At 37.5% G+C, this 18,644-nt stretch overlaps 1 protein-coding gene across 3 annotated transcripts in view; it reads right to left on the bottom strand.

Annotated features, from left to right (window-relative positions):
- The window catches only part of TOMM70 (translocase of outer mitochondrial membrane 70), a 286,607-nt gene that overhangs the window by 264,480 nt on the left and 3,483 nt on the right, over positions 1 to 18,644 (bottom strand). For all 3 annotated transcript variants that reach the window (XM_068695925.1, XM_068695912.1, XM_068695916.1), the window contains exons 2-11: positions 12,687 to 12,860; positions 11,271 to 11,397; positions 8,511 to 8,620; positions 6,618 to 6,766; positions 5,466 to 5,673; positions 4,706 to 4,840; positions 3,420 to 3,527; positions 2,614 to 2,730; positions 891 to 988; positions 430 to 552 (exon numbers count right to left, since the gene is read on the bottom strand). In XM_068695925.1, the coding sequence (XP_068552026.1) occupies positions 430 to 552; positions 891 to 988; positions 2,614 to 2,730; positions 3,420 to 3,527; positions 4,706 to 4,840; positions 5,466 to 5,673; positions 6,618 to 6,766; positions 8,511 to 8,620; positions 11,271 to 11,397; positions 12,687 to 12,860 (1,349 nt within the window). The remainder of the gene's footprint in view (positions 1 to 429; positions 553 to 890; positions 989 to 2,613; positions 2,731 to 3,419; positions 3,528 to 4,705; positions 4,841 to 5,465; positions 5,674 to 6,617; positions 6,767 to 8,510; positions 8,621 to 11,270; positions 11,398 to 12,686; positions 12,861 to 18,644) is intronic.

Raw genomic sequence — 18,644 nt, 5'->3', positions numbered from 1 at the left:
CTTTGCACCTCTGCAGCACTTTTTTTAAACCCAAACAGTAGGTTTGGGTGTATAGGTCAGTTTTCTTAGTACAAATGGTCCATTAAGATATGTTTAAGGACTACACTAGATACACGTTGAGCCTAATAAGGTTCAATGAAGTTATTTTAAATCCAGAAGGGATATATTTAAACACACATACACTCATCTGCATGTTGTCCAGTAAGTATGAAGGTGACCAAATCACAAAGCAGAATTATGCCATAGATAAAATGAAGGCTTTCCCTTCCCTAAGAGTTACAGAACAGCAGTCATGACAACAGCTAAGAGTTGGCCTCCCACTGCATCAGGGAGATCATCTTAGGAAAGGTTTAAGATCCATGGGGACATCTAAAGGACTGCTGTAATTTCAAAAGTAACTTAGAATTCTTAACACCGTACTTCAATTACCTTTGCACTTCAATCGTTCCCATGGTTTCATATGCAAAATCACATTTGTTATCAATTTCAATGGCCTTGCTTATGAGTTCTAAACCTTTGTCTAAATCTTGCTTCCACTGAAGCTGAAGTAAACTGCAAAGGAAAGAGAAAATTTAGAACAGGCACATACTCCCCAAAACCCAGATCAAGTAAGCACAAAAAGATCCCAAATGGTTTAAAGGGTAGGACATGGAAGACATTAAGATGAGGCTACGGTAAGAGTCAGATGCACTTCAAGCAAATGATCAATTAGGAACAAACACTAATGAAAATTTACTGAGACTACAGTCTTATTTACTGTTTAGACATCAAGAGAAATTGTAGAAATGCATTTAGCAGCACTAAGCTATTTTTGCAAAGTTACTTCTCCTGAGTAAACTTCCAAGCACCTACCTTCCGTTTGCATTCATTCACCAGAACTCAATACATACCCTTTATGAACATATGTTGTGGCATTGTCTGGCTCGAGATCAATGCATTTATCATACATTTCATCAGCCTTGCCAAACTGCTGTTGATCAGTTAGTGCCTGCATCAAAAGAGAAACCTGTATATCAATACGCAACCAGGACATGCACCCTGTGGTAGGTTGATTCTAATTGAAATTATATTGATGATGTAAGATCGGATATAGCTCTCTCACCAGAGAGCAGGCCAGACACACCAGTTACCACACTTAAGTTTCAAAATCAAGGCTTCTTAGAAGAAAGCCACTAGGTTTTAGGTGCAAAAATTACTGATCACAGGACCATCTGTAACAGCAGATCCCCAAGTAACAAGTTAAGAATACTGCAAGTAAAAAAACCCACCACATACATAAAAACCCACCACATACACCAAGTGCAACTCTCAACTTCTTTTTTAAATGTTTCTGCTTCAGTTTTTTTGTCTGATCAAAAGGAATCAAAAGAAAACATTCCATATTGCTTCCCGACTTTGAAACAGAACATCTGATTCTACTGATGGAAAATCTCCGTCCTTTGTTGGATGTGGGGGGAAACACAGTGACATGAGATGAGGAAAAGGCTGAAGTACTTAATGCCTTCTTTGCCTCAGTCTTTAGCAGCAAGATCAGCTATTCTCCAGGCACCCATTCCCCTGAGCTGGTAGATAGAGACAGGGAGCAAAATGAAGCCCTCAAAATCCGCACGAAAATGGCTAACAACCTGCTAAAACACTTAAGATGTATGCAAGTCTCTGGGGGCCTGATGGGATCTATCCAAGTGCACTGAGGGAGCTGGAAGAAGTGCTCACTTTCCATCATTTATCAGCAGTCCTGCCTATCAGGGGAGGTCCCAGTCAACTGGCAGCTAGCAAATGTGACGCCCACCTACAGGAAGTGCGGGATGGAGGATCTGGGAAACTACAGGCCTGTCAGTCTGACCTTGGTGCCAGGGAAGCTCGTGGAGCAGATTATCTCAAGTGCCATCACGCAGCACCTACAGGGCAACCAGGCGATCAGGCCCAGTCAGCATGGGTTTATCAAAGGCAGGTCCTGCTTGATGAACCTGATCTCTTTCTACAACAAGGCAATATGCTCACTGGATGAGGAAAAGTGTGGATGTGGTCTATGTAGACTTCAGTAAGGCTTTTGACACTATTTCCAAAAGCATTCTCCTGTAGAAACTGGCAGCTCATGGCTTGAACGGGCATACATTTCATTGGGTAAAAAGTGGCTGAGTGGCCAGGCCCAAAGAGTTGTGATGAATGGGGTTAAATCCAGCTTAAGTTGCGCAGGGGAGGCTTAGGTTGGATATTAGGAGAAATTTCTTCACTGAAAGGGTTGTGAAGTATTGGAACAGGCTGCCCAGGGAAGTGCTTGAGTAACCATCCCTGGAGGTCTTCAAAAAACATGTAGATGTAGAACTGAGTGGCATGGTTTAATGGTGGGCTTGGCAGTGGACTAGATGATCTTAGAGGTCTTCTCCAACATAAACAATTCTATAATTCTACTAGAATCAGCAACACATTTTCTTAAAGAAGAAATGGCATTCGCTGTTACATTTGTATTTTAAACACCCGTACTAAACTTGACCAGAGCATGTTATTTGTCAGAATAAAACCACTACTTTAATTCCACAGATTTGACTCCCAAATTGCATACACACTCCCTGATGTTGCAACATTTATTAAGGAACAGTAAAATGCAGGTACCTGAGCATAGAGAGCATAGCCTTCAGCACACTTTGGAAACTTTTTTATGACATCTTCAAAGCCTTTCATGGCTACCTGCACAGGCAAAGGATTATTTCCTGTATAGGCTTGGCGATACTATTCAAGAAAAAAAAAGAAAAAGCAAAATTAAACAAGAAAAGGAAAATATGGCTCATTAGACCTACCCACTTCCCCAGCATGTGTCATAATAATTACAAGTTCCAGAAGGTGACACCCTACCCGACCTGGTTTTAGGAACCAAATGTGTGTTTAAGTCCTTGGTAGAGTGGACTAGCAGAGAAAAAAGGATGACAGAGCGGGAAGCCACAAGGCTTGAGAGTTGCCAAAAGCCTCCCTCCATTTCAAAAGCCTAGAAATCCCAGGCTTAGAACAGTTCCTTACCCACATGCAAAGTTTTCCACAGGAGGTTCCTGTATGCAGAGCCACTGTAGTAGTTTGAAATATGTTTGTTTTCAATTTCTTGAAGATGGATATTTTACACAACATTAAAATTGATTTAAATGAACCTTTGTGTCATATAATTAGAGTGAAAATTTGTGTTCCTCTACCACGTAACAGGAAAGATGACCTACTGTTAAATAATGAGCACTGCAAAATAATAGTAAACCCATGCTCCAAATGAAGCATCTCTTGTTGCATTATTTCTCTACCTTATTATTAGAAGAGATTGAGATGTTTGTTGCAATACTCTTCCATGAAATGGGAAGACAGCAGAGAAACAAAGTATGTTTTCAACATCTCTTTAAAAACAAAGAGCACACAGATAAAGCCAGCAAGTTACCTACCAGTGCAAAACATTTCTGTGCTTGAGCCAAGGCAGAATCGGGTCGTAATCGGATACATTCATCAAAGTCTTCCACAGCCTCCTCAATTTGGTCAAGCAGGATTTTCAGCTAACCAGAATGAAAGAAAATCCTATTTCTGCATTTAATCTGTGCTTCATACACTTAAGTGATAATTCGGTTAGCATTAGTTACTCATATTGTCCACAATTCAGTTTTAGAAGTATCTAGAAACTTACAAAATCCACGACTAAAAAAGAAAATCACTACCATAAAACAACAGATCTACTAATAAAACTTCAGCTTCATACATAAAAAGGCAGCGTCCATATGTAGGGATTGAGGATGTTTGCATTTTAGAGAATACTGAGTTTCCATTATTGCTTTAGCTTAATGTCCAGTCTCCAAAACTATGTCGTATTTTCTCAAGTCACTTTGCCTTTCTGTAGTTAATGCCTATGGACTACTTGGATGTTGAAACATTCTGGCTCTCCCAACTGGCATTTCAGTTTTTTTTTTTTTGGTTTTTTTTTTTGTTTGTTTTTTGTTTTTTAGGACACTCTAATTCTTCCACAAGAATGGAACTTACTTTGCCATCTTACTTTACTGTTACTTTAAAATACTTTACTGTTACTTTAAAATACTAATTTTCAGTCTGCAGAAAACTTTCATCCCCTTTAATTAATAAGTAACACTGTTCTTATTTCTGAGCACTGAAGAGATCTAATAAATTCATGGAGAGAGGCACTTGATCTGTGCAAGTCTTCCCTACAAAATACAACTTAGCATATCTCCATATGGCAATGTCTCCTTTTCCTTCCAGCACCTTTCATATTACAGCCCAGTGGAAGCAGGCATCTTCAGGCCTACGAATTACTAAAGGACACAGCAGCATCACAAGTGGGAGAGGGATGAGCTGAACAGATGCCTGTTTAGGCTGCAGATTGTGAGTTAGCAGGAACACATGGTTCTATTTTCTGTCACGTAGTTTTCTCCTATGTAGATACTGCTCTGTAAATGTATATAAGCCTTAATACTTTTTAATTAAGAGTTCCTGTTGACAGAGGGCTGAACCTTTGTCACTCTGCACTGTCTCCTATAGCTGCAGAAATTTGCTGCTTCTGCCTGACCTGAACCTGAAAACTTCACCATGTATTTATTCCTCAGTAGTTCCAAAGGAGGACTTCCCCTGTTTCTGCCAGAAACAGTATAAACTGATGTACTGCGCTTTTCTTTTAGCATACACTGAAACTTTCTTGTACTGGGACAAAATCTCTGATGTTTCTTACTTGTCCTCGATGGTGGTAAACATCTGCATTTTGAGGATCAATATCAGCAGCCATGTTAAAGTCTTGAGTGGACAGTGCGGGTTGCTGCTGCTGCATATACATACTTCCTCGTTTGATCAGAGCATTAGCTCGGAGCTGTAAAAAGACAAGTTCAAAGAAGTATTAGCCACTTCAACATGTCTCCCAATTCAGGACTTTGTTATAATTACACTAATTTTTTCATTTGACTACTTTCCCCTATTGACATATGATATTCTAAGCATGAATAAATTTCATGTGAAGTCTAAATCAGTCAACTCCCTTGCCTAATTTCAAATGTTTGAAATTATGCTTTCATCTATGCGGATCTTCATCCCCCACCCAAATTCTTTAGAGGACAGTTTCCCTACACAAACAAATACACAAGCATTTTAGCAACCATTAAATATGCAAGCGCAGTTAATGTTTTTTCCTCTTATTTATGAACTGATTTTTCAGATTCCATAAGCCTCTAATTGATTCAACTTCCTTTGTTCTTTCATTTTTTATGGCTTAGCACAGATGCTTGATATATACAATCCTTTGAAAAAAAATATTTTACAAAACAGTAAAAGAAAATAGACCATTTCCATTAAAGTACCTCAAAACTTGGAAAAAAAAATCTCTGAATTATACTTATCATCTAACTTAACATAAACATAATAACGATAAACATAAGTTTATCATCTAACTTACATGTTTTCTCAACCCACACTACAGTCCAGCTGTGACAAATTCTTACCTTCACATTTGCATCTTCCATGCTGATGACCTGATCTAGGTCTGGTTTGGCAGCATTTGCATTGCCAATAAGTAAGTAGAAAGTTGCTCGCAGAAGCAACGCTTCTGCCATGTATTTTCCCTTTGCTTCAATTTCTTTTGTGCTCTCACTGATAATTTTGTCATAGTTCTCTTCTTCCATATATTGTTTTGCTCTCAAATAGCCAGAGCTGTAAATGATGTAAGAACAGTTGTGTTCACTGAACATTGTATTTGCAATTAAGGCTTTTCTTTAAAACTTAACCAACACTAGCTTTTTGCTATACTGAGCTACAACACTAGCATTGCAATTAAAGTTACAAATACTCCTCAACAGAACCATCACCGACTGGAAAAAAAAAACAGACATGCATGCCCAAATAACACTGGAAAGAAATAAGGTGTTATGTTTCGTTTTGTTGTTCACCTCTTGATCTTAGTTTCATTTGAATGATTTGGATGTTTTCAATGATTTCAATGTCCCTTGCATGTTTTTCACATTAAGGACAGCAATAATCTCCGCTTTAAAACAAAAGGGGTGGGATGGTATTCCAGTTCACAAAAATTAAATATTGCACCAAGCAATGTGCAGATTGCATGTGGAAGAAAGGATTTCAGATCAAAAACTGCTGATAGTACTGCCTTGTTCTCAGCTAAATGTCCTGGATTCGGTGAAGACTAACTTGCTTTCTTCCTTGGAAGCTCTTCTTCAACATAAAACATTCCTTTTGCCAAGAGTATCATTCAGCACTCTCTAATCCTTCCATCTCGTAAACCTTACCATAGTGCTGTAGCAAATATTCGGCCTATTGTCCAATCTTGTACTTTATTCACTTTGCTTAGTGGATTAAAGCCACCTACAGACTGGAACCAGTCAGTCAGTCTTAATAAAAGTTTCCTTTGTAATACTGATATATTATTTATTCTGTAATATTTTAAGAAGTATTTTTTCTTTATTGATTTTGTCATTAAATTTATTATTTATTATTCAAAATAATGTAAATCATACGTTTACATTATTACCACATGATATCTCATGGCAAGTACTGTAAAACAGCAATTTGCACTGAACAGAACGTGAAAACCACTAAAAACTTCCAACACCAAATAATCCCTAACTGTACTGTATACTCACTTTTCTTTTACTTCGGAAGCCTCTCCTTCCTTATCCTTATCTTCATCTGATTTCTCACCCTTAAGCAAAGGTTGGGAGATGATATCGTCTGTGAAAGAACTGAAGTAGGATTTAATGAACTGTGGTGAGGGCATCAGAGGCTCACGATTCTGAAAGAGAAAAGTAATTTCAAGTCATTAGATAGTAAAATCAGATAGTAAATGTGGAAATGGATAAACATGATTATAAAAAAAATAATCAGGAAAGAACCAAGTTATGACTTTCCACTATTTCAATTGATTGTTTGGTATTTTTGACATTTAGGGATTATTTAAGCTTCAGATCAAAATTTAACATGCATCACAAGCGGAAATCAAGTGAATATATTTAAGAGTAAAAAAAAGAAAAAAAGGCATCTTTCTACATGTATGGCCAGAAATAAGGACTCTTACAACATCATAACACATTCCAGTGTGTGTGCACATAAATCTTGTGAAAAATGAAAGCTGGTAATTTAAGCATAAGCCTAAATTCAACTAGATTCAGAATGGCAATTTGCCTAAGAGAAGCTGCTATCACTGCAATGAAGACTAAGTGAGACAATATCCTAACTCCTGAGCTTGGCCCAGACACCAAACATTTTCCTTGAAGCGTGAGAAGTAACAACTTTCAAGTGTAAAATCCTTTGTACAACCATAAAAAGTTTCTTGCACAACAGAATTACAATTCAATCTTTCCTGCAAAAGAAGTTCGAATACACTCTTCCCAATTTCACTATGAAGTTCTATCATAATACTGCCTGTATGAAGCACACCTATTCTATGGTGCTTACCATACTAAAAGCATGATTCATTTTTTGTTACCTCAATGCCACACAATTATGTAAGTTTCTACAGGAAAGAAAATCAGCTTCTCAAAACAACTGTGCATTTCAGTACTTAAACCACAGTCACAAATAACAAGCACGCATGTTTTAATACCTGTCCCAACCTTTTGTAAACCCAGAGTAACTTAAAATGTCTGTTCCTGGCTATCTCTATACTTCCACAACTCTCGCTGCTGGCAGTTTCCCAACATTTACGCAAAGAAATCTGAGTGCCCAAATAGAAAAATACAAGTATGAGCACCTAATTACAGAAATGGAACAGAAACAGACAACGACTGTCACAAATAATCTGTAGTAGTTAGGAGATAAAGGCGTATTTCTGAAGATGAATTAGGAAGCCTGACCACAAATAAGAACACAAAACTTCACCCTGCATCATTTTTTGTGTTTTTTTGTTTTGGTTTGGTTTGGTTGGTTGGTTGGTTTTAAACAGTATTATTTTGCCACTTTTTAAAACCCATGAATTCCACTATCAACCCGTTCTTTCCTGCATGAAATTTCTATTTATATAGCCAAGAATAACCTATCAGCCTTCTCACTTTAAGCTAGTCATTCTGTAACAAACAATCTTTTTTTACACATTTTCATTTATAAACCTTCTTATCTCAACACACAGAACTCCACCTGATATACAAATGAACGTTTGACTACTGCTGCGCTAACACATGCTGCTTCCATTATGTTGCTAGTCCAGAAAAGCCGTAAGTAAGGCAACACATCAACTTTGGGTCTCCTGAATGTCATAATAAATTTGATTATTAAAGGGAAACAACCTGACTGGTTAGAAATAGGCTTTTCTTCCCTACAGAGGTTTCAAAAAGTTCGACCAGGTCCCAAAGGAAAACAACAAAAGTAAAACACTAGTTTTGTAATAATAATAACAATAATAATCAGAAACATTCACATCAATTTCTACACTTCAGCAGATGAAGACAGCAACCGACTTACAACAGTTGCCAAAATGCCAACAATCAACATTTAAACAGTCCAGTGAAATCAGAATTTCTAAGCAGAGTCACAAGCCCTACCTTGTACTTCTCTTTGGCCTTTTCTTTTCCAAGGAGTTTGAGAACTTTATCAGCTAATAACATACTTTGCTGGTTTTGGAAGGCTTCTAAAATGCAGACTGCAGTGACATCTAGGAAACACCATTAAATAACAGATTAAAGGCAAATTCTGATAGTCACTGGAATACATAAAAGCGTGCCACAATAGCAATGGGTTACTGTCAAATTAACACACATCCAGTAATCGATAACAGCTTCAATTTTCTGTTTGTTGCATTTACCATGTTTTCAAAGACATGAATTGGTATTCAAAATGATCTCCTTGTGATAAAATGACTTCATGACAATGAATGAAGGAAATTAACCTTTATTTTTTATCTTCATGTCTTCATCTAAAGACAAATGCACTTAGATTAATAGTACAAATTCATACCTCCAGCAGGGACTTTCAACTCTTTGAAGCTTTGATAGTAATTAAGTAGATAGTAGTTATGTTTGTATTATCTGCACAGAAAAAGTCCTAACACCGCTTGTCTCTTGGGATCGGTCACAACACAGTTTTCTACTTTTAAAACTCACATTCTGTTCAATCACAGCTCAGTCCTTTCTCAGTTTTTAAGAACTCTTCCTATATTAGATCCCCTATTTTTTCTAACTACCTCTGCACCTTTGGAAAGCAACTTTAAAAGAAATACCTTGCAAGGCCATTTAAAGTGCTAATCCATATCATACCTCTTCCATTAACACACAGAGCATCTGAAAATCTTAATCCACTGCTCCCTGAATAATGTTTCATAATGTGAAATTCACTCTTATTATACATTATCTTTATTTCTCTGGAGCCTATCATTCATGGAATCATAGAATAGTTTGGGTTGGAAAGGACCTTAAAGATCATCTAATTCCAACCCCTCTACCATGGGCCAGAACACCTCCCACTATACCAAGTTGCCCAAAGCCCCACCCAAGCTGGCCTCGAACACCTCCAGGGATGGGGAATTCATGCAATTAATTATTGCATAATTAATGCAATATTACCATTGATTCTTCCTATTCATGTTTTATTTAAACTCCAGTCACATCAATGAAGAAGCAGCAAACAAAATCTAGGAGAAGGCTTCAAATATTATTCCCATGAAGTCATTGTGTAAGGTTATTAAAGTGAAGATGAGCAGAGTTTGGACCTGAAATTCAAACGCCATCCAATACCCTGGATTTTTGCTCTAGTTTCTGTTATCATACATCGCTACACATAGCAACTCCCTATAACCCTGGCATGGTCAAGAAAAATAGGAGTCCCTGGAAAACACAATACAGCCAGAAAAAGCATAAAAGAGTATATGGCAGCAGTACCATATTCTACCACCTTAAGTGCCTGCCAGAAATGCTTTACTCACTGCAGGCAGCTGTAAACTAGTGCCCAGACTTCGGTAAGGCAGCTACATCTTCCTATATTATGCTGCTATGGATCTCTAGAGGGAGTTTTTACTGGTGGTGGTGGCAAATTTTTGTTTTGCTTTTCCTCCATTACATGGACATACCCTACTTCCAAGGATTTTATTGCCTACACATGGTTGGCAGATAAACACAGTATTTTATTAGAAAACAGCTGCAATCCAGAAGAAAGGAAAAAAGCACATATAATTTTCAGATATGAAACATATTACAAAATAAAGTCAAACACAAATTGAAAACAATTGCTATGAGCATCACCACTTAACATCACAAGGGAGTTACATTTAAAAATTGGCATGCTATCAGATGGACATTTGATTGCTCCTGAAGTTTTTATCCCCTGTCCATTTATTTCAACTTCATAATGTTTAGATATTATTACAGGACTCTGGAAGTGCAGCTGTTCTGCAGCAAGCACTTGGAAGATCCAGTAAATATTCTATGGATTCTTCTGTAGTCCACGAGTGATTTCAAAGGATTAGATTGAATGACCTAAGACATACATTTCTAGTTAAGATGGTCCAATGGGATAGGAAGGCATCTTGCCAGAAGATAAATAAAATCAAATCTATTTTCTATTTCAGCAGATCTAATTCTTAGGTATTTTTACACCTAATTAAACTAATTTGATCTTTAACAGTGAAATTGCCAGTCATCAGAACACTACCTTGTTTTCTGTCCTTATTTGATAATCAGCATTAGCACTGCTGAAAATTCATTTGCCTTTTAATCTTGCATCAGCAGAATAGTATTTACAGGGATTTGACACAGTAGGTTCTGCCAAATACATAGTGTTAATATGAAAAACGATTTTTGTTTTAATCTGTTCCAATATTCATAACTGTTATTCATCAGAAAGAAATGCTACTGGAACTGCCTTCCCTTTAACACCTGTCAAATGCATTAAATGACCGTAACACTCTTGTTCCTGACCATACATCTCCACCTGTAAAAACACCTTAGATTTTGGCAGACTACTTTTTCTCTAAAACAAATAGAGAAGAATCTTTAGTACTGTATGGAATCAGAATGATTGTGGTCCGGGTTATCTACTCAGCATGTTAAATAAATTCTGCTTTAACATGTAAGGAGCTTCCTGGAAAGAGAAAACACTAAGTGGCTACAGTAAGAAGAATTTCTCAACAGCTACTTCAGATCTAAGCTGATGACAGCTTGAAAAACAGAAAAGGTTTTTTCTTACATAGAAGAAAATGTATTTGCAGTAGCTATGAATGGTATTTAACAAATAATTATGTATTACTGTAGTTACAAAAAGTAAAAAACTAAAGAATTTTTATCATCTCCGATGTGCCAAGAGACACTCACCTTCTAAACATTCCTTCTTATTGTCTAGTTTCTCGTGAGCCTTTGCACGTCTGAAGAGAGCTTTTACATATTTAGGATTAAGCTCAACAGCCTTTGTACAGTCTTGTGCCACTTCTGTCCATTTTTGCTGTGGGTGGAAAAACAACATGATGAAAGAAGCCCTACTCAGCTGCGTGATAATAGCTTTCCACTACCAACTCCAGGGTCATGCCCACCTAACAGTAGCTGCAGTTCCCAGGGCTCTGGTTCTACCTGCTTGCTTCTATTTCTTTAAGTTTCTCAGTAAGAAACTGCCAGGCGCCACTGGAAGCCACCTGCACCAGAAGAGCCACAAAACAGAAAAGGAATTCCTACAGAAAAACGAAACCAGACAGTTTTTGTACAAAGCATACGGGAGAAGATAATGAGTTGATGCAAAGATATTTGCAGGAGGTAATGTTGGGACTGGAAGACTGGTACACAAAAAATAGAAGACAGATGAAATTATAATGAAAACCAACAAACAAGTTTATCTAAGTGCTGAAAATGTTAATTTGGTGGTGGGTTTTTTTTTTCTTCTTAAAATTGCTATTTCAATTCACTACACTGTTACCATAAAGGAATGACAAATGATCATGTAGGAACAGAACTGGTCAAGGCTATTAAAAACTAAAATCCATTTATCTGAAAAAATAGTGATTGAAACAGACTTTTCTAATAACTGAAAAAGAGGAACCACATTTTTTATGCATTCATTAATTACGGCATGAATTAGTGTTATAAGCAGTACTTCATTAGACTAGAACTGTTTTATCCCTTCTTTTTCAAGGCTCAATTTCTTGAATCTGTCTCTTACTTGATACTTCAGACTATACAAAGCCAATTTTTCCATTCAGCTCACCAACTTTGCCACAGAAGCCAGTATTGCGGCAATTGACCACTAATGATACAGTAACGCAAAAAAATACAAGCTGACTTCTAAAACTAACATCATGTATGCACAGCTACCAAGTAAATGTTGCTTCCACATGTGCAAAACTTAGGGCTTAGGCTTTAGTAGGAGTTCTGTGATTTTTTTTTTTTAATTTTTGAAGCAGCAACCCTTTGGCTTTTTGCTCAACAGTTAAAGCAACACTCTTGCAAAGATAAACTAAACTAACGTGTACAAGAAAGTTGTTTCAAAGGATAAGAAATTAAAACCTTATCTTACAAGAGAGAGGCACTTAAGAATTACGTAAGACAGATAAAATGGACTCAGTTAACAGAAAATAGCTTTAGTTACACGTGGAAAAGAGTGATGAACTACTGAAAAATAGCTGCAAGCTGTAGTATCTTGTGAAGCAGCCCATATCACCATCTGAGATCTTTCAGACAAAAATGACAACATACGTAATTTAAAATTTGACTTTTTAGAATAAACTTATGATTACATCTTACCAGTTGTTCATAGGCAGCAGCTCTGTTTTGATAGAAGGTAGACAGATCAAGGTTTTTCTCAGGAGGGCACAGGCTGATAGCCTCAGTATAGCACTGAATAGCGTGCTCGTATTTTCCTGCTTTAAAAAATTTGTTTCCTCTGTTCTTGGCCGCTTGAGCTCTATCAAGAGGGCTCTGAAAAAGAAAATGATAGATCAGTTCAAATGGGAAAAGCTTCACTGCTCACAAGCAATGCACTTAAGGGCTCATCTTCAAAGATATAAAAAAAAGAGCTGAGTGGTAAGCTGTAGACCAGACTTCTGAAAATCTCCCCCCTTCTATTTTCTGAGAAAAAAAAATATTTTCTTTTGCAAGTGTACAAGAGACCAGACAATTATTTATTATTAAACAATTAAACAATGCAATAACTTCTCTTCGGAAAGCTTGACAGGTTTTAATCTAAACTGAAAGGTGATTGGAAGAACCAATGAGATCTCTCACTGATATTGAAATAGTAATTTCTCCAAAGACTAAATGCACGAAGTAAACAAAGCTTTCAAAGCAATTCAAATAGGAAAAGTTTCCTACTGAGACACATACAGCCTGTAAGTAAAGAGTTGACTCAGGATAATATGAACTAAATAAGGGAAATTCTTTGTGGACAGACTTACTGAGCAAGATGAATAAAACCTGTAGGGAAAAACCAAGCTGCTTTGCCTTCCGTGTATGAGGCTAATTAACTTCACAGCCACCTGCCTTACAGCTTCACACATCCTGCTCATCCATCCACTGATAGAAAGCATTGAAGCATCATGGTCTATCATTCTTAGCAGAGGAAGGAAAACTGCTAACTGGCCTGTGACCTTGCTAAATGAATCTTTAAGTTCTGTGCTGCTCGCTGAACATCTGCACGCGTGAAGAATCAGAATTGTCACATGTGCATGTAAGTCCTAGATTTACAGACCAGTTATTGAACGTGGTTTATGAGGAATCAGATGTAAAAAGCCTCTCTTTAATCAACGGGCTGTGACTCACATTCAAGACATATGGAGCTGCTAAAGATCCTACCACCCATCTTCTCGAGTTCTCTTCCTTTCACAGTCTAGCTTCAGTGTTCATCACTTTGGGGGCTGCTCCTGCTGAACTACCAGACTGAAATGACCAAAAGTATGAACACACGTGCTGTTCTACTGACCTCTCTGAGGAAGGAAAGCGTAAAACTGATAGCAGCAATGCCTGGAGCAATAGCTGCAGGGTTCACTACATCTCACCTGTTGAATCACACACACACGCACACAAAAAGATCAGCTAGGATTGCTAGGTTAGAGGTTGGACTAGGTGATCCTGGAGGTCTCTTCCAACCTATATGATTCAGTGATTTGGTTGCAATCATAAATGCTCTTTTTTGACAACACTTCTATCTCTTCTTTGACTACACTGATGTCTCCTCTCCTTTCTCATTCACTGCCAGCATCACAATCTATACCCAAATAACTTTAAGACAAACTTCAAAACGTCTTTTCAACAACTTGCTTTCCTTGATGCATGCTTGTTACGTGCCAGTCTGATCATTTTTAGTATCTAACTCATTTTTAAAACACAAAACCTGGAGGGGGACTAGAAATAGCTCTACAGGCCCCTCTTCTAAGGCTTGGTTTCCAATCATGGCATGAGAGAATCAGATAATGGGTGCCAGACTTAGGTTCCTATATAAAAATAGACGTTCAAATGGAATACAATTACCCTACACACATTCTCCTGAAGAGAGGCTTACCAGTGAAACCATATAAGGGAGAGTATTTCTTAAATATCCCTACTGGCAGCAAAGCTCTTCGGTCAGACCTCACCAGTCACCGGCCTTATAGCAAAGCCATCTGTATCATCTCCATTGTTCACAGAACAAAATAATCTGCATTGCTCTCGAGATTTTTGTTTTAATGATTTAAGTTCAAACTGATAAAAAGATCAGCTTCACCCCTTTTTGTATATGGTATTTAATGGCATGGATACAGACCAGAACCAGTGAGCAAAAACTTTTAGGGAGAGCCAAGTAACTGTGTATTTGATAAATTGTTACTTCAAAACTCAACCTAAATCTGAAGGGAAGGTTTTACTTCCCATTTACTTCAAGTATGTTATAAACTTGGCTCCCTCTACAACACCACTTGCTCCTCTTTTAACTAATACATGTAACAGGCAAAATTAAATGCATGAAAGTCAGCTTGAATTTTTCCTTCTGCGTTTCTACATCAAACCAGAACAGAAACATCTTTGTGAAATATCCTACAAAGTTCAGTGCTGTTACAAGTCACTTGGTACCAAAAGGAAAAACATACAGGATACCTGGGCCATGCTGTAACATCCAGACCTGTGGTCCCGGTCAGAAGCAATGCCAACATAAGAAGGAAATCAACTCTTTTTTTTTGTTATGCAGCCTTAAACAAGACTCCTAAGTCTTGATTGGTTTTATCTCTGCCATCTTTGTCACAGTACTCTGCTACAGTCCTCTACATGCATGCAATATACCTTTTCTGAATGGCTGATGTGTTAAGTGCAAAGGCCAATATAGCTCTGCATCATGAATAAACCCACTTTGATAAAGGCTTATATGAACAACATTGCTTAGCATCGCATCCCTGTGAATAACAAATCCCATGCAGACTGTATGAAGTGTGCATTAAAAATAACAAAATGGTGTATTTGCATCTCAGAGTTGCTTATAAAGCGCAATGCCAAGTTTTAATGTCAACTTTTTTTTTTTAAATAACGATGCTAATGAAATTTATTTTCTCACCAATTATATCACTCATTTGCAATAGAAAAAACAGCAGAAAATAGTGGATTCATTTATAGGTTTGGTATACCAGTGATCAAGTCATGGAACAAATTTTTGCCTTTGTTCAAAGGCAAACTAACTTTGTTCAAAGAAGCTTAATAATTTATAAGTTACATATTCAGTTAACTGCAGTATAACCTGATGAAGCCCAAAAACCACTGAAAACCTAAATGCCACGCTTCTCTTCATTTGCTTTGGTTGCTGTTATTTTTTTTTTGGACATTACAAATTATCACTTTATATGCACAAGTAAGAAGATGAAAGTTACTAACAAATGATCGGTTTTTGAAAGCTTGTCAAGCCTCAGATTTAACACTGAACAACTTCTTCCAACTTTTTTAAGCTGCTGCTTGTCAGCCTTTCAGTCCTTCTACTCAATTGCTACACTGAAGGCTTGCACAAATAAGAAAGTGATCATGCAAGCAAAGTTCATGGTACCTCACTAGAAGTAAACAGAAAAAAACACCTCCCTTAGTTTTCCTGCACACGTAACAATTCTAGATGTTATTTTCCAATAGACTGAAAATATTTTTGGACTTTTTTCTTTTTGAAGGCAACAGTTCCATCTTCCAATTTCACTGCTTCTACTCAGCTGATCATGACAACTGCAGTTACTGCAAGAACATTCTGTGTGACACACTGCACATTATTTGTCCCTAAAATGAAGGGCCATGCAGACAAAGAACTTCCTTTCACTAGAAGATGACAACCTGAGGGCTCAGTGCAACAAGCAAACCAGCTCAATAAAATTAAATAAAGTTCATAATCAATCGACTGACAAGGCAGCATAAATAAATACAGCACTGAAACATGCCACAGGTTTTTCTGAATACGTGAGCACGAAAGGAAGGGCATCTTGAAATTCTCTGTCTTGCTGTGCTTTGGATTAATTCTGATGAGCATTCACCAAAGAGTTGTTGTGCTGTATGATGGCATTCCAGTACAGTTTTAGAGACTAGTTCACTTGTCTGCATTTAAGTACAACCTACAACAGCCTTTATCCTCCAAAGAGCAGCTTTAGTTCCTCCAAGAAAGATTTCCTTCTAATCCTAATTTAACAAGGAGGGAATTTTATTTCGTTCCCACCAATGACAACAGTGACACTCTATGGCAGACATCCCATGGAAAGACAGAAGATACACTTTCAGGGCACAAATACTGTATCAGCAAGGAGATTCTGACACTTGCACTGCAGATGCTGGGAATGCAGGAACTTCTCCTGTATTTAAACTGCAAAACCAGAGGACACCACCCCTACCTGAAGCCAGCAGAGCAGAAAGAGCCTTCTATTAAAGAAGTCTGTTTTCCATGCTTTCTTCAATAAAGGAGTCTGGGATATCATGGCAGCCAGTTCTGATTATGTATTTGCAGAGGCAAAAAAAAAAAAAAAAAAAAAAAAGAAACACAACACCCTTTGATTCCATCTTTAATGTCTTTAATGCCTACAGGGGGATTTTATTTTTGATTTTATTTTAACTTTTCTTTAAAACCGTGTTCATGTTGAGAGCTCATTTCCTACAGATGGAACTGTTTTTATTACGTAAAACCTGAACAGTCCGGCTTTGTTCTGACTGGTTGGTCAGAGCAAACCAGCAAGTGTTAAAAAAACCTATCTATCATCACAAGAGTCTTGCCTATTTTACAGATGCCAAAACAAAGGCAGCAATTTCAGCAACTTTCGCTAACACTTCTCTACGGTTCAATTTTTTCTTTTTCTTTTTTTAATATTTAGACCCAGTCGTCAAACAGATGTTTGACACAGCCAAACCAAAACTATAATAAGTATTTTCTATCACAGCCGAAAGCAGGACAATTTTTGACATGCATCATGGTTTACTCTATCCTGACAGTCACCATTTATGCCTCTACAATGGTTATACTACAAAATACTCAATAGACTCCTTTCAGTGAAGATATGCACTTTTTTCTAATCTTGACAACATTTCAAAATTTGTTAGCAACTCAGAAGTTACCTGAAAAAATAGTATCTCAGTATTTCAGACTGCTTTTACCAGCTGTTCACTAATAAGTCTTGAAACCTAGACTTTAAGCCAAAGAACACTTGTATATTTGAGAAGCACTCAATTTTCTAGGCAACTAAGTGAGCAGATTCCTAACTTTCTAGACACCAGATAGCACAGGCAAAAATTTGTTAGCTATTACTTTAACCTCAGCAAACGTGCTCTCTGCACAAAATGTTCAGAAACTGCACGCAAACAGCCGCCACTTCACAGGGACAGGCTGGCAGCTGCAAGAATAAGGAGCAGTAACCTCCAGCAATGCCAGCATGGTCAAAGCAGAAGTTTGGTGTTTTGTCTTAGAGGGACATTGTTTTTTTTAAAGCAGAACAAGAAATTTGCTGTCAGCCAACGACGGCAGCGATTCACAATAGAAAGACGAGCAGTGAGTTCCAGCATTTTCTTTTGACTGAAAAGGATTTGCACAAGCCCTTGGCTGACAGATGACATGGAGGGGGACTATCGCTTCCGACAATATTAATTTGCTAGCTTCCAAAGACGCCCTAGAGGTCTAGAGCACTTTCTTCCTCTCCAAATGAGAGGACCAAGAGGCCCTTTTGATAAGATCAGGCATCAAAAAAGTGTTATTTTCACTAGTACTGAATAACCCTTTTTTTTTTTTTTTTTTTGACTAACATTCACCTCAAGTCTTTTCAGTGTAGGTCTGAGATAAGCATTAACTGAGTATAAATGGGTTTAAGACAGGAACTATTTCCACAAGCTTTAGATAGAAATTCAGAGCGCAAGCAAGGATGTGTTATAAATAATTAAGCCCAAGTTTACAGTACAATTTGTCAGTGTTCTTCAGCAGTCACCTTCCTTTCAAACGAGCGTCATCCACGCCTACCATGAATAAGTGAGCTGCACAGGCTGCCAAGAGTCTAGCAATTGTTCTACCACTTTCACACACATATCTAAGAGTTTTCCACACCTGTCCACTCCAGCTGACATGGAACATAGAATTTACAGCAGGTTGATGAGATTTATTACGCAACAGGTGCACAATACAACAGAAATGACGTTTTACGTATTTTGCTTGGATTAATTCAGAATAAGTTCCAACATAAACACACGTAGACAAAGAATTCTAACTCTTTCACGCAGTGATTTAACACCTCTGCACCG

This window comes from Anas acuta, chromosome 1, assembly GCF_963932015.1.
Source record: "Anas acuta chromosome 1, bAnaAcu1.1, whole genome shotgun sequence".
NCBI lineage: Eukaryota > Metazoa > Chordata > Aves > Anseriformes > Anatidae > Anas > Anas acuta.
This window is presented reverse-complemented; position numbering and strand designations above follow the sequence as displayed.